This window comes from Ostrinia nubilalis, chromosome 6, assembly GCF_963855985.1.
Source record: "Ostrinia nubilalis chromosome 6, ilOstNubi1.1, whole genome shotgun sequence".
In the NCBI taxonomy this organism is placed as follows: Eukaryota; Metazoa; Arthropoda; class Insecta; order Lepidoptera; family Crambidae; genus Ostrinia; species Ostrinia nubilalis.
The window spans coordinates 17,630,500-17,652,260 of NC_087093.1; the positions used below are offsets into that span (position 1 = coordinate 17,630,500).

General features: G+C 38.3%; 2 protein-coding genes across 2 annotated transcripts in view; both read right to left on the bottom strand.

Moving 5' to 3' along the window:
* LOC135072738 (apoptosis-resistant E3 ubiquitin protein ligase 1) overlaps window positions 1–14,992 on the bottom strand; it is a 65,771-nt gene extending 50,779 nt beyond the window's left edge. The window contains exons 1-2 of the mRNA XM_063966767.1: window positions 14,621–14,992; window positions 5,255–5,420 (exon numbers count right to left, since the gene is read on the bottom strand). Of these exons, the coding sequence (XP_063822837.1) occupies window positions 5,255–5,420; window positions 14,621–14,780 (326 nt within the window). The 5' untranslated portion in view covers window positions 14,781–14,992. The remainder of the gene's footprint in view (window positions 1–5,254; window positions 5,421–14,620) is intronic.
* Window positions 14,993–17,602: 2,610 nt separating this feature from the next.
* On the bottom strand, window positions 17,603–21,316 carry LOC135072731 (peroxiredoxin-5, mitochondrial). Its single transcript, XM_063966759.1, has 3 exons — window positions 20,970–21,316; window positions 20,623–20,889; window positions 17,603–17,958 (listed from the first exon to the last, which is right to left on the bottom strand). The coding sequence occupies exons 1-3, from the start codon at window positions 21,060–21,062 to the stop codon at window positions 17,761–17,763; spliced, it is 558 nt and encodes a 185-aa protein (XP_063822829.1). The 5' UTR covers window positions 21,063–21,316; the 3' UTR covers window positions 17,603–17,760.
* Window positions 21,317–21,761: the final 445 nt, after the last annotated feature.

Here is a 21,761-nt window from a genome sequence, read left to right on the forward strand (position 1 = left end):
GATTATTGCACAGATAAATTCTTGTGCTTTTCGAAGCTGAAGTAATGTACAAATAAGTAGTAGAAATGAATCAGGCCTGCGCAATCCATTACCGGCATCATACATCATGTCCGTGACTGCGCTGAACTGTCGTTTCGGGAACGTTTCATATTGCGCCCCAAAGCGGCCGTGACATTGAAGTATTATCACATCCGATGGAATTGTATTGAACACAAACTTTTCATGAACAAATATAACCTCCAATGTGCACTAGGTTTCGTTATTCGCAATTAAAACAATTTAACAAATCAACCAAGTATCTTGCCATTTGAATAAGATATCTTGGTTAACCTGTGGAGCTATCTTCGCATGAAATCTTCAGATACACCCTGGTGATGCTCTACCTCTGGGCTTCGGCTTGACACTACTTTTTGGGACACCCTGTATAACAGCAATCACCAAGAGCAAAGCTACAGATGGATGCCAGATCTAGTCATCGTCCTTAAATGAGCAGCAGCAGGAAAACGATGGCTTCGTGAATAATTTTTGTTAACGGCTTTCAAAGGCCGAGCCTACGGCGCTGTGCACGCTGCGAAGTGCCGGCATTATGCATGCACCGCACTGTGTCGAAACACAGGATAACGATCTCAGTAAAAGTGCCGCAGAGTACCGCAGCGCCATTGTGTATCGACAGGAATTAACATCGTCCTCTAATGACAAACAATGTGCACAAAAAAATTTTGGCACCGTCCAGTTTTGTTTCAAAATTCATCTGTACCTTGTCTGTACAATTCTGATGCTTTGTTTTATTTTGCACACCCCTGGGAACTATGTTTTATCACGATGAACTAATTCGTTCCAACTACGACTCTACGTACATTAGTAAGTGTACAACACTTCAGCGATGTCACCAAAAGAGGGCACGGTCTGATGTACCTAGTGTAAATAAGTACCATCCATATACGGGCTGTAAGCAACTGAGGAACTATGTGTGATAAGCTCAAACAGTGTGGTTTCTAACATTTGTAAACCAAGTGCGAGTGTCGAGTACTCACGGAAGCAAACAAACAGCTTGCTAGCACAGAACTAGCACTCACTTGTGTGTTCTAAGCAAACTTTAATATCAAAGACCAATATTTGAATGTTACAAAACAGCTAAAATATCTTCTTGAGGAATATGCTAGTTCAAACTCTATGATGTAAAACCGTAAAAAATATAGCAACGTGTATTCCTATGCTACATTATTCACCAGAATCGCACGCGAGCATGCAACAGCGAACAATACGTAATCACTGTCAGTGAAAGAAGGATTTGCTTTCATGTCAATCAAGTTGAAATTCGTTCGCGCTGGTGGATTATTGCCGCCCGAGTTACTCCAAATTGAATGCTCAACGCGCGCGAACCTCGCAGCGAACATTTATTACGGCACAACACTAGCGGCGTCTGCATCGACGTTGATAGAAGACAGGCACTACAATTCAGAGTGACAGAAATAATCTCGCAGCGAAAAAGAACTAGGTACTTCTAAGAAATAACACACGATGTAATAAAATTGCTGAAACAAAAACGGGAAAATGCGGTATGTTAGATAGATTAGATAGAAGTACTCGTACATACCATTTTCTCCACCTGGCATTTTGAGGGGACCTATAGTACCTTGAAACTTCGCTGACTCTAAAACTCTAATCTAATTTAGCACAGTTTTAAATAAATACAGTTCCACAATTTTATTGCATTATGGTCCATTTACATGCAACTATGTTGATCTTTATCCTCAGTGAAAGAGCTCAAACGGAACTGTTCAAACAGAGTGAAGCAAACAGCTCTCCAATACGGCGTGTTTGCGGACGGTCGACAATTTGCACAGCGCGATTAGCCCCATGTACTTAAACGGGATTCGGTAAACGCAATCTGCTTTTACCGTTTAAAAATTAAAGCTGGAATCTGATCAAACCAGCAGATTTCAACATTGCCTTTTGATTACTTTCTTGCAAGCATTTCCACCTGACTGAAAAAGTAGAGCAAAACGACGGTGGCGGCCAGCTCGGACTAAAAAGTCAAACTCTGAATCATTATGAAAAAGTAGCCTTTTCAAAAGTACTTACTCGTAAATTATGGACAATCTTTACTTCCAAAATATTCTTACGCAGCAAAAAAATCTGGCTAGTAGATAAGAACTAGAAAAGAGTTTTGCTATGCAGCTCTTGTTAGCAAAATACTTTTCTCTTTCTCTACAAAACGTAATTTTGTATATATCTTCACTCTTTGAAGCTAAGTCGCTACGTTCGGATTACTTGGATTATTGAAATAAAGAGCATAATATTTACTCGTATTATAAGTCAGGAAAACCTCTAAATGCCAAGTTCCATGAGCACTCAAGAGCGCTTTCACTGTGAACAGTTTCTACTTAGTACAAGTTCGAGTGGCTAAACTCATTCTACTATAATGTTGGAGTGCACAAAGCGACGAACTCATGCTGGTCTGGTATCTATAAGACTATGTCGGGGCACTGCACAAGAAACTAAAGCTTCAAATATGCGAAGATTCTTTGAATTGAAGTAGTGGGCACTGGTAGTGGGAACCAAACTGAGACAAACGCTAAGACGATAAGATGTTATGCTACGACGATCCGGTTGAATTTTTGCTGACAAAATTCGAAGAATTCCAACTTCCAAGACTCGCCGGTATCTGCCAAGTACCACACGTATCGACGATAGCATCTGGAGAAGTTTTGAATTTATTCCATGTGTTACAAGTTCCAAACAACAAATATTGAACCCCGACGTCCAGCCAAACTTTCTACACAGCACGCAAACATTATACAACCCTATTTCAAGAAACTTATTGCGAAGCCTGCGAAAAATCTAGAACTACAGAATAAGTAAATCAGGAAAAATAGTAACCAGTGATAAAACATTTTACGGAACCATTTTCCGGTTTATTCATACCAAAAAAGGGAAAATTTTTAGTAGAGAATTAAATTAAAAATTTCATAAATTTCCCGGGACATAACTTTTCGTGCAGTTGCCAATCCAATGAAGCGCGCAGCATTTATGTCTACTAGGGGCGACGTGAAACTGCGCTTTCAGCTCGGAAATCAAACGCTGCCTATCGCGCCGATTATGACAGTTTCATTTATAGGCCATAAATAAAACTGCCATAAACGGCGCAACTGGGACTTAATGTGCTCTGAAAATGCACCTGGATTACAGAACCTGACACTATTTTCAAGTGGACCCGGCATTTATCGGATAGGTTGAGAAATAACTTGAATGATTACGATAGGTATCAGTCGGTGCTTGCTTGCTAAGCTAGTATCTAGCTAGCTAGTACCTACATAATACATCGTGGTGAATAAAATACAATCCTTGCAGGCCCAAACAAAAGTAATACAAGTTATTTCGCTTGATGTAGGAAAGTTAATACATTATTGCAAATGAGAGTAACGGCTATTGATAAGTGACAATAGCGTAGCGCTACTTTTTCCCTAAACAAGGAAAACCCAAAGTACAGTGCAACACAGTGTAAATAAACACAAAGTTGCAATCACATCATCATAAAGTAAGTCATTTAATTCCCGATTTGAAGGTAAGTATCAAACGAACCGCTTTCATTAGCATTTTATCACTAAATTAAAAGCGTTTTATATTATTATTAAGTAGCTGCAGCACGGCATCCCGCAGATAATGACCGAGCGTTTTAATCAAAATAGCATCGAAAGGGGAGCCGCAGCGACCCGATGACCTAGTTGCCGACGTATGGCCAGGTGAGCCGTTATTGATGGAGCCTTTGTTCCTAGCCCGGCAGATAAGTGCTTGTTAGCACCAGAATGTACCTAAAAATAACACAAAGAACCCACCCCCGTATCGGGTCCATAAGATAAAGATTTCAATGCTGCTGTTATGAAGCGGGAGAAGCAATGAATACCAAAACGGTTGAGCTCGTTAAACTGTGAGTGAAACGTGATTGTATTTCTTTCGTAAATTTTTTACTGGCCGGCTGGGTTGGGATTAATATCTGCAAATATTCTTGTAATTTCATTTTGAAAATTCAACCCTCGTTAAGATCGTATGTATATGCTTACAACTGAAAAAACCTAAGAATGGCCATATCAAGCTTCAGTGTGATTGCGTTTTTAGTGTGTTCTTGCGAACTTGTGGTACATATGAACAACTAGATATTGCTCACAAAGTGTAGACTTTATTAAACCTGCCTGATCTAGTTGCAGCTGGCGGTCGGAATATTGAAAGTTCCGCGGTGAAACTGAACGTCATTTCAAAATCAATAACCGAGATTAAATCTGCTTTAAACCACGACCATCAGGATATGGTTTGGCTTATACCTACGGCCGTAAAGTGGTTTAGGTAGACGGATCTCCGGCTCTAAATAGATTCCGACTGTAATCTAGTATGACAGCAATGAACGCTCTCAGACATGATCCGATTCCCAACTGAAATGCCAGCGCTCAGATTCATACATAAGTAATATTTACTGCTACGATCGTGTACTCACGAATAGAAACGACGCCTGACAACACAATAGACATCGATAACAACACCATGTTGGGCGCCATATTTCCAATTCTCGCACATTCGCTTTACTTTTCGGATTGAACGAATAATGTTAAAGTAACGCACACTCGCGGCAGCCGGCGTCAATATTTTCAGATTCATTTGAGGCGAGGGAAACATATTGTAGGTTCCTCAATTTTGGGTGCTCATTTCATCAGAGGTTTTCAGCCCCTCTGTGAATATTTGACACAGATAGGACGAGTGTTGATATGCGTGAGACTTTTATTACTTCAGCTTAAATGCAAATCTGTTAAGCTCCAGTTACTTCAATGTTAGGATTATTCACTTACTAGTATACCATTACTATTACTCCACAGATATTTGATAATACCCAGCTTTAATCCTCCCGTAGTGGGCAATCAAATCCAGTTTAGTTTGGCAACAAATTAGAAAGTAGACTACAACCCTTGATTCGTTTTTCATAGATTGTAATTTATAAAATGATAGAAGCGAGATCTGCCTTTAACAGTAGACGACGAAAGATCGTTATTTTATTATTTGCAGTAGGTAGTCATCAAAACCTGTTAGTTATAGGTCCTCCTAGAAGCCAAAGTCTGATGCGTTAGTCGGACACAGCCTTTGGGTATCCCAGTTATTAGCTTCCATGCCAACGTTCCTGAATCTGTAAATACCTATAAAAACACGAGGCTCTGTCACAGGGCTTTACTGGGGCAGGTTTTCTGTAATATTAAGTACAACTCACTTTGTGTAGGCGTGCTGCAGGCGGTGCGTGGCGAGCCACTGGCGCAGCACGAGGCGCTGCTGCAGCACCAGCGCGGCGCGCTTGAGGCGGCGCTCCTCCGCCGGCGGCAGCTCCGGCAGTCCTTCCAGCTGCTCAGGCGATCCGCAGCCCGACAGCGTCGAGATGCCTGCAACAATGCATATCGTCAGCATTTGGCCATTTTCACCCAACATCCAACTCTTATAAGAGTCATAATAGCGTGAAGAGAAAATAGTTTGAAGCATTAGATTAGACACGCAGCTCAGAAGCGTTCAGATGCCTGCAACAATACATACCGTCAGTATTTGGCCTCTTTCACCCAACACCCAACTGTTTCAAGAGTCAAAATCGCATGAAGATAAAATCCTTCAAAGTGTTAAATTAGACCCGCAGGTCAAAAGCTTTCATATGCCTGCAACAATGCATCACGCACGTCAGCATTCAAACACTTTCATCCAACATCTAATGCTTTCAAGAATCATGATCTTCCAAAAAAAATCGTCTGAAGCATTAGATTAGACCCGCAGGCCGAGAGCGTCGAGGATACCTATAACAAAGCACTTTATCAGCATTTGGCCATTTTCACCTAACACCTAACTCTCTCAAGATTAGATTCCTTAAGATTCCCAATGTATTGATTGCAGGGAGACAAAGCGTTTCCAATGTATGTAATGTTGCCCTGAAAAGGTTTCTGTAAGTAACAAACCTTTCGCTCTTCGTTAAGTCCCAAATAAATAAGATTGTCTCAGGTGACAAATCACATTCTATATACAAAGTTTATATTCAGCATTTCAAATTCAAAATGCTTAACAATTATCACTCAGACGATATTAAGTGAGACTGAAAACATTTAACCACTCCTATAACTGACACGCACAACCTTGAAATGTGTGTAGTTATTTTAAAGGTTGTGGATTGTTTTTAACAATAGAAAAAAATAGTATAATGCCAAAACATTACTCATAGAGTAGGATATTTTGAATCGAAGTTTTCCTAGCGTTATTGTGCGGTAGTTAGCTTCCGATTCGCATTAATTTTCCTTTCAACCAAAAGTCCTTTTGTATTGAAAGTGAAAGAAATACTAAGTTTAAAAACACAATTTGGCGCCCAACGTGGTGTTTGTAACTAAGTGGTGTTAATGGTGTTAGAGGTTTCGTCATGCTTTATTCAGAAAGTTCAGAATATTCACCGTGGGCATGACAGACGGTTTGTTGATTACTTGTCGCCTGGCAACCCTCGACCTTGACCTTGCCAGCTGTAGACTTGTCTAGAATCTTACGTACATACAAGAGGTAAAAAGTTGTTTTAGTTTTTCTGAGATACCTACAATATTAAATTAGATAAAACCGTATAAGTTTTGTCGAGGCTCTCCATACCTTCAACAAACAAAATTAAACAGAAGCTTGTTTAAAATATTCATCGCCTTTAAATCTAACTTCTTAATGATTCTAAGAAATCGACAAAAAGTCTCGTCAAGTCACTTGAAAGTATGAGACACTTTACAATCGATTGTCGTGAACAGTGGGCGTAGAGCTTTCGGCGATTTAAGAAAAACTCTATCTTTGCTCCTATTTATTTCAATTCATTTCTTTGCGGCTCCAATCACAGACAGATCGAATAGTACAGACTCCATGGAGTACGCCGAAGTGGAAAATTTTGAAGCCTTTCAAATCGATTTCAACACACAGTAGCAAATCAAGCAATCTGAACAAAGAAGCTCGTTAAGTCGAAATAAATTACGCCGGGAATATGCCAATCTGAAGCACGCGACGGCTTATAATCTGATGAAGGCACGGTTTGACGCTCATTGGTGGAGAAACACGCGAATTTGCCAGACCATATAACGATATGACGTCACGGACAAGGATATACAGCGAATAAATACTCGTACATCTGTCTGTAAAAATACATTAACTTTGAAATCAGCTAAACTTTGATTCAACTCGGCCCCATAATGCACATTTTTTCTTACACGACTTGTCGTGTGTCATCATCTTGATGATGGTCTGGAAACTTGAAGAGATCGTTTTCTGTAGGAGGTACAGTAAGAAAAATGTATGTAAAGTGTCTTCATTTCAATTGGAATCATAAAGATTTTTCAAGTTTTTGTGAAAACTTAAATAAGTATTTGTTTTATTAAAAAGGTTAAAATAAATTATACTTAATATGATGTACGTAATTAAGATTAAGTGCCTTTTTACTGTCAAATCATAATATCTATTATTTTTACAGCTTACAACAATGCTTGGACAATATAAATCCAGATTACGCCCACCATTCCGTTGGATTACATTATGCAAATCGAAGGTTTGCTCTAAGGTCAACGGGAAATGAGGTTCAGAGAATCTTTGGGAACCACCAAAATATTTACAGTCATTTTCAGCCTGAGCTGACAGAAATGCGACATCTCTACAACACACAACCGAATTGAGAACCTCCTTGTTTTTGAAGTCGGTTAGAAAGTATTTTTATACCAACCTAGCTATTTTTAAAAGCTTTATTTTTTGTCAGCTGATCCCTTATTTGCCTAAGTACCCTAATATAAAAACGATTAGCTGAAGGTATTATGTAGGGTAGGACCCATGTTACATATTAAACAGTTTTATTTACATTTAGAGACATATAAAAAGGTCAAGTCATAAAAAGGATCAATATAATGATATCGTATGTATAGAATACTTTATAGGTCGGGGTAATGTTATTCCATCATGCATGTCAAATGTCAAGAAGAGGGTAGGTCAGTATGAGATATAATTCGTCAATTTGAGCAGTGTGCAGCAACTCTGTGACATTTTATGTACTTGTATTAAGTGTCATTTTATAACATCTACATCAGATATCACTACTACAAGTCGGCAACAAAGTTTTAATAATCCAAAATTGTTTAATTTCCCCTCATTTTTAATTAACAAAGTTTTAAGTGGTGTCTAAACTAAAAGTGATCTGTTTCAAAGCTCAAAGAAGGTCTGCGAGGATTAGGATAGGACGGTAAACAACTTTAGTCATTTAATTAAGTTTTTGGGGATTGTTACTGTATTATTATTACAGGTTTTTAAGTTTAAAAACAAACATCTTTCTCCTAATGAAACTCCCCACTACGATTCCTAATTAAATGTATTATTTTATACAAGGAATGTCTAAATCTTGTTATCTGAGTACCTGGCACGGATCTTCCAAAGTCTACCGACAGACAGCGAAAAGAAACTTGTAATTTCAAGCTTTCCTATGTTGTTTTTAGGCCAAACCGAAATCAATCATCAGGCAACTTGTATACGCCTACCGAAAGAAGTTCCAAAGTCGAATTTCCCTTTTAAAAGGAAATTAATTAAGAACATTAGGGAGCTCGCCAAAAGTTTTAAAAAGCAAAGATTTTTAGCTTAAACGTGAAAAAGTCCGTTCAACATTGCTTTTTATTACTGAGCCTCTAATTATATCAGGAAACGCGAAAACTTTCACGGTCATTATAAATATGAAGACTCATTTCACTCAAAGAAGATTAATAACAGAAATGGCTCTACAAGACTTTCTTTTGGTATTCAAATTGAGTGGCGTTATTAGCCGTAATTTAAAAAACTTTTAGTAAGTAACTTGCCTTGCGTTAAGTTTTGTGACTGAAAAATCGACCGAGGTACGTGAAAAGGAAACGAAATCAAACATACATAGCCTGTCTATGCCATTTAACAAACGAAATTGATACCTAACTTCAACTTAAGTCCTCAACTTCCAATGATACAGACAGACTGATTGCTCGCGCCTACGCTTTACATCTACATCTCACAATATCTCAAGCACCGGCGTGGGGGTACATCAGGGTAGCATTGTAGGGTTTACATTTTTACGCCTACAAATACGCTTTCGCGAAAGCAATTTCCCGTGCCAATATTGAATTAGCTGTTTGACTACATTTAAAATTTCGTTACGCTGGATGTAAGAATAATTGTATTGTTGATCTGAAAAGCTGAACGGATGTTCCAATAACGAGATCTTCGAAACACAAATATTGATTTAAATACAGTCGGATCGAGATTCACGAATACAAACCCCTTTAAAATAACTTTGTGATGGTTATTTTAAAGGGGTTTGTATTCAAGAAATATTCAACTCTCGTCAAAATAATTGAATTACGCAATATTTCTTTGAACTAGTCGTAAATTCAAGGAAAGCAGTCGATGTAGCACATGATGTCGTGACCTGCGCGCCCAAACAACTGCACGCAGGAAGATGTAATGAATGCTACTGACAACGCCACTCTTGTAGCAGTTTTGGGCTGACGACACGACAAGAAGAAGAAGAAGTAGGAAAGCCTCAAAGATCCTTGTAATCTATCAGTTGCTGTTCTTTGTTTTGCAGCACCTGATACCTCAATTCCCGAATGTCCCTGGCGGATATATCTGGCTTACCGGCTTCAGCGCCTGGCAATATTTTGTGGCCAAGACCTCCTGCTAACTTATGATCACAGCCAGGACCCAGGAGCGCCCACGTCCCGGTTACGTAACGCGCACATACGTCACTTGTTGCTCGGAAGTAGGGCGGCGAAGTGGGCCGGTGACCCTCGGGACCGCTACAGGTGACCGCACCCGGTTCGAAGGGTTGTATGCCTTTTAAGTGTTCTTTAAATCATTTTGTTCCCGATTTCTTAGCATTGAAACCAAAGGAGCTACAGCCAGATACAAAGGGATATGCGATAAATTTTCCAAAGCTTTCTAAATTGCATGAGGGCTATACGAAATATCGTTGTGGTAATCCTTGGGGAGACCTTTGTCCAGCAGTGAACGTAATTTGGCTGAAACAAACGATGCGAATTTGAATCCTGGATTATTATCTTACAAGAAAAATAGAAATCTGTCCTCTTTCTTCTAAGTTAATACAAAAATATTGATTACAGTTTCGACACATTGTTAGGAAGTCGTGGTCGAGACTCGAGGTAACAAGGAGAAGAAAACCTTAAGTTCAGCTTACAAATGATAACCCATGATAAAAGATCTATTTTATGTTACCTAATCAAAAAACAATGGACATAAATGATGTTTTTATTATATCCTAAATCAACATTGAATTCGCTGCCACACATTTACAGTACAGGTACCTAGTTAATCAATCAATAAAATATATTTGGATGGATGCTGTAAAGCAAATAAACAGATTTTGCATAGAACCAAAACAACCAACCAGTTGCAGCGCTAGGAAAATAGGGCGCGGGCCTTGAAAGTAGGGCGCGCGGGCGTTGCACCTGGGAAGGGCTGACGGCTGCATGCGCATCCGTCATTGATTTCCATCTCCACGCACGACCCGTGATTAGGAACAGCCGGGAACTAGGCCGATGCCCGACCTCACAGGTTTTCAGAGTTCTCATTCGAAAGGAAGCTACTGGCCCGGTAAATTACCTGAGGTATCGTTAAGCCCGATTTCTATCCATTCTCAAAAGAAACTCACAATAAAATTATAGAGCCTAATCTATCATCCAGTCAGTTTAGTCCAATTTAGATTCAGAATCAACTGATTCAAATGACACGGAATAAAAGCCATAAGAAACTAGAATGCTTGAACTATACATTTCATGGAATAATTTGTATTTAAGAGTGAGTAAAACTGGTCAAACTTTGATAAAACCAAGTTAATATATCACTTGTATGTATTAGAAATTCTTATTTAAGGTGGCATTAAAGTTATGTAGCATCTTTGGTTCGTATCGTAGGTAAATGGCACTTCATTTCTGATCTTCGTTGCATACGTAATGAAGTTAAAACTTAACGGCTGTAGCCGTTAGGAGCCCTTTGATGGCGACGTAAAAGACATCCCTTGAGATCCTGACGGAGCTATTTTCAAACAGATTTTATCCTTACAATGCCTACCTCAAGGAAACAGTGAGGCGTGATATCTTACAGGGACGAGTTTTAATTCCTGGTCAAATGAAGTTAAAATTTGGACTGTTCTTAATTGCCGCCTGGCAATATTAGGCAAGGGAAGGGAGGAAAGAATCACCTGCATATTGAGTGCCTATTCACTATGCAGGTGAATCTAGCTAGAGTCTGTAGTTTTAAGACGCAGAAAATCAGTTAAATATTTAGGTCCAAGTTTCGGAAAGGAGGTTATCCGTTTATCAGGAAAACGAGCCTATCCATTCTTAAACAGGACGAAGAAACTCGGAGGTGCCGAGAAGATGAAAATTGACAGCAAACCGTCCGTCCGCGCCGAAAGAATCTTCACTCTCATTTTCTTTAGATTTAAAGCAAAGTTGCAAGAACTTTACGTACAATTAAATGCTGTTGAAACATTGTTAAACAAATAAAATAAATAAATAAACTTGCGTATCGTTCTAGCTACATGCTCAATTAATCATTACAATGAAAATACTGAGGCGGTGCCTGTTCCATTTTGGAGCTAAGAGCTAAATTGTAAATGTGTGTTATGATGTTACTACACAGCAGACAGTGACGAATTAAATATTCACCCGCTGGTAAGCATAAGCGCATCTATTCGTAAAATAAGCAGTAGAATATAGCAAGTACCTATACAAAATATGACATGCAACCAGACTGAGTACAAGTACAGGGTATAAATCATCTAAAAAGGAGCTTAAAGATATCATGAATCATTTTCCCACAGCAGTCATTCAACCAGTTCATGCATTCTTAACAAGGGGGTTGAGGAACTGAGCTCTCGGTGTACTCAGTACTTCCTAGTCATAAAGGCTATCTGTTTCCGGCACTGGCAGACATTCTGCCAATTAAACATTCATCGGCAAAGGAGCATGAACCTCGAGTCCGGTCATAGCTTTAAGCTTCTATAGACAAAGCACAATAGGGATCAGGATAGGGATGAACGGAGCGTGCATTGAGGTGTGTTATATCCTCATAACGTATAGGAAGGAATATTGAGTTAACGAAGCGAAAAAGGTGGTATAAGATGACCTGTCCTGTGAGTCTGTGAATAGTGGTCGACTTAATATGCATTAAGTAGAAGATTGAAGTACTTGGATGCCATGGCAAATTAAAATTCTCCATAAAGCACAAGGACAGAAATTAGTAATGGCGCCAGTTCTATAGTACGAAGGCCAAAAAATATGTTAATCATTGTAATTAGCACTTTAGCAGCTCTAACAACTGTTATGGCTCCATTAAGGCCTCTCGAGGCAGCTTCATTTAATATAAATGAGAGTAAATAAAATGTAAATTTCCGATCGTGAAAGTGTCCCGCGCGGCGCGGGTGAGCGAGAGCTTGGCCCGCGGCCAGCGCCCTATTGCAGATGGACAATGGACTCGCTGACTACCCGCCACTTTTCACCTCTATGGTGGTGGTGAGTGACAATGGAAAGTAGTATAGAGAACTAGAAGTAAGCGTGACTTTCATATTCGGTTCTATGGTGAATAGTCACAGAAATAAACTACGCAATGCTTTTGGCAATATCAAAGAATCAAAGTCATGGCAATAATATGATAGTGACTGCGACGAATCTTTGATCCCCGATTTTTTTTTTGTATTTTTTCACTCGCTAAGCCAGTAACGGGCATTGACAACATTTCAGTAGTTTCCCTTGGGTTTGCCTGAACAAGGAAGACTGAAAGCCACTTGGCTGCATTCGAGAACAATTCACCGTGGTGGCTCTTGAAAATGACAATTTATACGACAGCACTTCTGAGAAATAAAATAAGTAGAAATGCAAGACGATTTTAAGCCATTATTAATTTACGAGTAGCACATGCAAATGAAAAAAATGTGATGTGTCTCTTTTTCTCTAGCCGTTACAGTAGGTAGAAGATGGTTCTGTTTGAAAATCAATTTAGCGCATGTTATTATTTTCATCATACTGTATTTATCGTATTGTAATTTAAAGTCTACTAATGGCAAGGTAACAACAATTCCTATTTCTAAGCTATTATTATGTACGAATTTATGTGTAATCTTACATCAAATGTAAACTAATGTGACTAATGTAAAAAACAGCACATTACGAAAACTATTTGCCCCGTCATTCCTTTGGCGGGTGGTCGTTAATTTGCTAAAAGCGCGGGCTGAGAGCGCAGAGCACATACGGTGGACGCCCGCAAATACAATTACTCCGAAACTAGCAAGAGAAACCAAAGAGGGAATCTTTTCGGAGTTTGATGCTGTGGCAAAATATTTACCTAATTAGAATCAGTTGCCTTTCAAATGCAGAAGAACTAAAAATTTTACTACACCGAACAAAGCATTGGCACTATTATACAGTCATTTGCCCATAGATTTGAATACCTGAGATTTTGAGCTAAATTTGAAAAAGTAACACCCGGGATGAATACTGGATTAAAATGACAAATTAAACCAGAGTTCAACTAGGGTGTTTCTTTTTTTTATAAGGGGGTTGAAGTGTAAGATTTTACCTGCAAGTAGATTTTGTCAAAATGACTCTTATGAAGAACGAAAATTATGAAGACGGAAGCAATATGAATAGGCGACAGGCAGTGAACTGGATTTACACGATTTCTGAGCAAAGTTTTACAATACAAGCACTAAAGGAGTAAGTTAGGGGCCGTTTTTACTACCGAATGCATTTAAGAACCTCAGTGTGATGTGTGTCAGGGCTCGACCCGCCTTAGGCTCATCAATTAGTTGCATGCAAGCCACTACTATACAGTTAACCATTACTCTCAGGGGTAATCCGGGTATTTGCAACCATTACCAACGTCTAACTCATAAACCCGCCACAAATCTGAAGATTATAGGATCTGCGACGAAAATTAATTGCATAGATGACTATACTGTAGTAGAGATAGTTTAATGACGTTTCACTAGGCAAAGCAAACAAAGAGCAATAAGTATTACTGGCTCTATCTAAAGAAAACATCGTGAAATTCTATCTGTATCTCTAGCTAGACAAAACATTGATAGAAATTCGATTAGTCATAAACATCTAATGCTTTATTTGTGACATTTTCAATTTTCCCAATGTGCGTCCCTTACAAAATACTCGTTACAATGAAACCTAAGTACCTACCTAAGAATGATATAAAACAGTTACAAAACAGTGATAGATCATTGTTATCCATAATTGAAATAGTTGTCCTATACGACCGGTGCTTTGTTTGTCGGGCAGTTGCGCTATTAATATTATTTATTAGACAATACTAACAAGCTCCTATACATCATTGTTCGGCCTTTGACCTGTCTAAAGCTAACAAAGGACCGCGTAAACAAGCAATATTAGTAAATCAAGTCATAATCAAATAATTATAAAATGCTTTAACAAATAAACATAACTTTTGGTGGCCTTAACAAACTTGAAAGAAAGTTATCTGTTACCTACGTTACGTGCTACGTTTTAAAGTGATACTAAAAAGATCATAACTTCTGAAAGGTAAATTATAATACCTGAGAACTGCGAGACACTGGACAGCATGGAGAGTCCCGAGTGCCTGCTGTGGGACGGGTGGATCATCCCGATGGAGCATATCTCCGCGGTCTCGTCGAACTGCCACATGCCGGGCTCGAAACTTATGCTCAGCTTTTGTACTTGCAAGCCAAGAAACATCAATGTCCAAACGGCTTAGCACATCGGATCGTCCTTTTGTGATGTTATTTACAACGAATACAAAGGATGCTCACTTGATTGAGAGAAGATTTTATTTATTTAGTATAGAATCACGTTTTACGTAAGTTTATGCTGAAGTTATGGTTACTTTAATTGGTTGTTATCACATAGAGGATTAAAGCGATCATATTTAGTGATGCGTGAGGATATGCATGGGTTGTAGCGGCGTGCACACGGCGCGGCGGCTGCGGCGCGACTGCCCGCCCCACTACCCACTACCACCCTCTCGGTGGAAGGGGTGGGACTCGGGTGGGGGTGGGTAGCGCGTGGGGTAACAACGTCAGGGGATGCCTCGCCAATGTTGGCAGCGAGATATCAGTCGCTATTCATTAATTATTTGTTTGAATAAAGTTAAAAACAAAATTATGGCATGATGGGAACAGTTTTGAAAACCAGAGGTCATAGAAACGGTATATTGATGTGCTAGATGCAGGGCGCGCCCCTTGTTTTGCTGCGTGGTCCCGCGCGCGGGAATGACCCAATGGAAAATAGGTTACAGATTTATAATATGCTCACTATCAGATGTTAAACTGGGGGTGGCTAGCACAAGTAGGTCAGAAGTTCATGCTGCTCTAATGCAAGCAAGTAATTAGTTATTAGAACACTAATAAAATGGTATTCCAGCCTTTCCAGGTAGACAAAGCCATTGCAAAACAAAGAAAAACATCTTACCTAAACCTAACATTAGAATACAATATTTTATTTCAAAGAAAATTATGTAAATTGTGTGTTTGTTGTTACATTCCACATGGCCAAAATTTAATTTTGCATAGATTTTGAGATTAGCTAGATTTATGTCCATAAAATACTATGGATACCAAGTATGTACATGCTGGCAGCATTGGTTATTGTTGAAATCCTTCTGGGCGGACGTTGTCCAACAATGAACATCTTTTGGATGAAAAGGGAAGGTAAGATGTAGTACATGAGCAATTCAGGTAAATAAGTTGTCACCAAAACAGACTCAGGCATATAGGCAGGCATTTTAGATATGTGGATAAATAATGATACAAAATTTATTAATTTATTTTTTAGTAAATTCTTTTTTAAAAAGGATATTGTCTCATTTATGTACGCTCCCCTATTGTTGGCACAGATATCAATATCTCAATCAAAGTTACATTCTGAATCGTCAATCCCTTATTAAACTAGACATTCTTTATAAGATAAGATATAATAAGATAAGGTAGATGTTGATTGTGTTAACGCTATAAATTAAAAACAAGAAACATTACTTACCTGAACAGTTTTGCTTACTTTGTAATGAACCCGTTGGGTCCAATAAGAACCAAGACGCAATCGTTTTTGATTAAGTCTAATTAGGTAGGCACTTATCTGAGGATTCATATAATAACTTGATGATGTATAATCTAATTTTAATCATGATTGGAAACTACACTTAGTAAAAGATATGATTGGAAAAGAACTGTTTAGACTTTGATAATTTTCACAAACATACAATTCATTAATAATGACAATAATTTGATCTTTTTAGTGGCAAGGAAGGATATACATAGATATGATAGAGCCAAACTTATGTTTTTGCAGACACAAATTACCTTAATGCAGGATCCTTTTTTGATATTCATAGGTTATATAAACTTATCGAAGCTATTATTAATTTCATGGTGCTTCTTTGAAAATTACGATTGCAATTTAAGTAATAAACACTACACAAAATACAATGCCTTAGTCCAACTAACAGAAAGAGGAGTTACACAATCAGGATTTTATAAATGAAAAATCCAACCTTTGCCACCTTCCAAGTCACTAAGGATGAATACACGTTATTAACTTTCTTATTAAAATAATTAAATGACTTACCATATTCTCTGAAAAGCTTCTTGTACTCTCCAAGATCATTTTGATCCAACCACTCGTCTACCAAAGCACTTTCATCTTCAAATATGTCAGTTAAAACTAGTTGACTTAAATAAATAATTGTAAATATTATTAACGAGATGCCAAAGAAGTTTACGTGCTGAAACATTATTTTACTGCTAAAGTTACATTATTATTTTTGAATTTTGAAAAAGTCGGACGGGCGAGGGGTTTGTTTTGTTTGATGACATTTTGTTTGTTGACATATTTTTATTGACGTTTCTGAACGTTTCGTTCTACGTACGAACGTATATGAATGATTTCACGAAATACCTAAAAAAGTTTGTAAAAGCAATTTTGGACCATGACCATAGAGTGGACCAGGAGAACGAGTAGGTGGGTATTCAGATTTTTTGTAAACAGACAGAGATTCACGCTAAATTAATTCGTCGACCATAGTGACCATAGCTGTTAGGATTTCATGAGATTGAGAAGGCTTGTAATTTGAATACAGTGTTTGGTCTCACAATACAGATCAAGCAATGGAGAGAAGTTTTTCTTTCCAAGGAAAGAGAAGAATGAAAGTTTTCGAAGACCAATACCTACAATATTGAAGAGCTAGGTTTTTCAAATAATAAAAAAATATCTTTTTTCATTTACTCGCTACAGACGATCTTCTCAAGGTCGTTGGTCCATAGATCAGAGCCCCGATTACGGTAATTTTTAACGTCAACAATCCAGACACGCTTCTCGATTCTGCGATACGATTGGTCGTTCAACAGCGTACGTCAGCTGTTTTGACCAATCGTATCGCAGAATCAGAAACGTGTCTGGATTGTAGACGTTATAAAAGTTACCGTAATCGGGGCTCAGGGACTACTATGTTTGCTGAGCCATAGATCACAATATCTTTAACTTCTACCAGGATAATAAAACAACAGTTCTTTGAGAATCATAAAATTCTATTAATTAATTGATTAATTTTCATCATATCACAAGGAGTGCTTTAACAGTCTATGATCTGTGAAAGCTGTACATACAAATCACATAGCAGGGGAGCTTATATGCTAACTTTGGAGATAAAATATGTTGCGTGCGTTTATTTCTTGACCTTGATTTTGTCGGCCAGAGAGCACGAGAGGCCGGTGCCGTCGGGCTCCACGTTCAGCTCCTCGATCTTGCTGTCGTTGACCACCATGGAGAAGCGCTTCGACCGGAATCCGCCGAGGGGGGGCAGGTCGGTGCCCAAGTCGAGGGCCTTGATGAAGGCGCCTTTGGGGTCCGCTAGCATGCGAACCTGTAACAAAAAATACTCAGTCACAAACGTGTCAGCGATTAGAGAACAGTATGGATGTAAGTGTGATATTGTGATTAACGTTAGTTAGTCACCAGAAACGTCGTAGGAAGGCAAAAGTAGCAATTTTTGTAACCGACACGAGCAGTACATGACAGGGAGCCGAAGTTACCGTATTATTGATTTCAGGTTGAGTTCATATTCACTGTATGAAAAAATGCCTATACGTGTCTACATTTGCGCAACGATGTGCAAATTTCTATGCGAATTGGCATTCTGTACTCTAAAAATAGACCTCCAGACACGGAATAATCGATTTTTAGCCCTTAGGTGGATCGTGCTTTGCGGGAATGATGACATATCACTTCTTGGATATGTCGCCAATCCTGCCTGCTGCAATTAAATTACGTGAATAACACTTTAATAGAAGAACTGACTGATAACAATTGATAACTTATTTATCTTTACCTACTTATACGTTAGGTACCTATAACATTTGATTTTTAATTGCCTGATAGCATAAGTACTATCATCCTCGATTGATACAAATTAGATTTAGATAGACAAAGAGCAGGCACTATGTGGAAGACCTTCGGAAAATACCGAACAATCACTTCCTAAAATCACAATCGTTTTCGCACAAAAAAACAAAATGATTTTATGATCTTGAAAACTATTCCGCCAGCTCCGAACCGGTGACTGAATGGCGAAACGAAAGTTATTAAATGTATGCCTAATAATGACATTGAGTATACCTTATGAAATTAAATGTGAAAAGATAATATTTTCGCGAATACAAAAGGACAAATAATACTTCCCGCGACCGACATTCGAATCTAATAATAGTTGTCTTGCCCTTGAATGTTTACTTTAATTAAGTAATCGATAGGTATACAATAAATAAAACTCAGGAAAAAAACAGTATGGACTTCGAATAACAATCTATTGCATAAAGTGATTAAAGACACAACAACACACCACAACAGTGGAAGGAGCAGTAGGCTTGGTTTCCGGCCTGTATAATAAGTCAGGGACTAGTTCAAACACTGAAATCAAATCAATAAAATCAATCTTTTTAATGTATTCACAGGCCTGAATCATAGCTTGAGTTTAAATCGAGCTCATATGCCGTCAAAACGCTGCAAAGCTATCGAAAAGCGCAATGTTGGTTGTGGTTATCAAATTGTCTTTGAAGCAAGCTGGAGTCGAATCTCAGTTTAGACAAATTAGACGTACAAAAACCTTCGCTATTTGTGGCAAACCACTGGCGGCTTATGCATTTGGTGCAAAATTTTCCTTGTACATGACGTAATATGTCTTATTTTAGTAACATACAACTGGTTTTAGGCAAGGGCCTTAATGAAATTCAAGATTAAAAGAAAATATAGCCCAGTAAGATTTCAATAATAATAATTTAGGAAGTTCCGCCTGTTTCTGATCATCTTGTGTCAGCAGTGGCGTAACTATACCATCCGAGGCCCGTGGCAAATTCTGTGCATGGGGCCCTTGGCTTATATAGAGTTATTTTACAGGGGGCCCCAGGACCATCGCCTTGAAGTAGCGCGAGTGCAGGGGGATTGCGCGGTACCCAGAGAAGTTGCGCGGTAATTCCAGACTAACTTTTAGTCCAATCCTTTAGGAAAAGTCATTCTAACAAAAGCAAAGCATTTTTGAAAAATATTTGGTAAACAATTTTGTATTTTAATTGTATCTTGGTAGTCTTGGTACTAATTTGGAAATAATAGGTAGGGATTAAACTCACTTTTTGTAAACTGTGATTGTTTGAGCAAGAATATTATGTTGTGTCTAAAAATTGAGCATAAATAAACAACTTGAGAGACCCTACTGTATTGCACCTCAATCATATCAATTATTATCAAAGAGGGTGAAGGTCAGACTCATTGCCTACTGTATAATAAAATAACTGTTACTTAATGTTGTTTGCGATGAGTCTGTTGCTGTGGAGAGGTCACCTCAGTCAATACTTGTAGATTATTCATGTGATTAACTACAAGTCTTGAACAAAATATTTAAAAAAATGCTTCTACCCAGTAATTACTCTATGAAATGTGGACTTCTTATGATTTATGGGAAATTTAAAACCTAAAGGACTGTAATTTAAAGCAATCCTGAATCCTGTGGAAATGTCATACTTTATAGCTTTACTTTTTGTATATGTTGAATAGATTAAAAACTGGAATTCATTTTCTATGGAAATCTGGAATCATCTTACTCGATATTGTGGGAGTAAGTCAAGCGTAACATTATTTCTTTCAACCTTCATTTAAGTAATAAAAAAATTACCTTGCAAGAACATCATGCACATCAAATCAAATTTATGCTCTTAGATTAGTAGGTAATTAAATAAATAAATTTTGTAAGGTGTATGCAAATAAATGATTTATCTATCTATTAGTAAAGAGTGAGATTCGGTTTTCATTTATCTCAAACTTGAAAAAGGGTAGGAGTCAAAATTTTAAAACTCATTCGTTACATCACTTAACAATAAAACAAAAAATCATTAGTCAAACATTTTAGTGGTTGAATGAGATCATGAGTTTGTAACTTTACTAATTGATTTCTTTTGCGTCTCATGTTCTTGATCAATTTAGAAGTATTTATTAAAGAAAATAGTAGGTATGTAAAAAATTGTAAGTAAATGATTACCTTTCCCTTAGTATTGTGTTGTGCGCCCCACGCAGACATGACGTAGGGGTCGTTGACGGACACGCACACGATCTCCGAGACGCCCTCGGCCTTGAGCTTGTCGGCGCTCTGCACGTAGCCCGGCAGGTGCGTCTTGGAGCACCCCGGCGTGAAGGCGCCCGGCACCCCAAACACGATCACCTTCTTGCCCGCCGTCAGCTCGCAAGTGTTCACTTTGTTCGCCGGCGAGTCCTCGAACAAGTCCGCAGCGGGGAGCTGGTCTCCAACCTTCAAAACAATCCCGACGTCAGCCTCCAGTGCTTCCAGAAATTCCAGTTACATAATTTTAACAAAAAACAAGCACTCACCTTCACGGGTGCCATGGCTAGCGGAGTGGTGTGTACTGTGCGGCTTGTCGCTTGCTTAGCGAATGCTGAAATACCTCGAAGCGGTAGATACATTTGTAGATTTGCTTAATTTTTATTCTTTGACAACTCCACCCTCCACTTCGCGGTATCGATCCGATGAAATTGACAGGTCAAATGACAGGTGTCATAAATAGCACAGGTGAAGAAAAATGGTATTAGTAATTATTGAGCTTTATTAAATTATTTTATAACAATAGCAAATCCTTATCAAAAAAATAATTAACAAATTACTAAATTATTAAATAAATTTTTGGACACATGAGCCCAGCAGGTGCCACTGCCACCATTGTCTAATAATGTCTATCAGTGGGTAGACACTTCTCATACAAAAACTAGTCTCTATATGTAGCAATTGATATACAACCTTATCCCTTAAGTAATAAAGTGCATTTTGGATTGATTTCACTATAGCAGGGGAACCCGCGGATCAATACCACCATACTAAAAATAATTGTTAGTGTCCTTATGTTGGTAGTATTGTTAGTTTGACAAATGAAAAAAATGTCTGTCAATTGAGTTTGAGTTTTAAACCGGCGAATTGATTCGTGTGAAGTTATTTTCTCAGATTTGGTGCAATATTACTGTAAATAAACTTTTCTGTCGTTTACGTTGAGTTGATTAAGTTCCTCCGCCGTTCTATCACGCCCGATAGCGTGATAAAGTTTGCTGTTCAGTGTTATGTTTTTTGTGAGATAGAGACTCTTTTAAATAAGCTGTGTTTCAACTTCTACA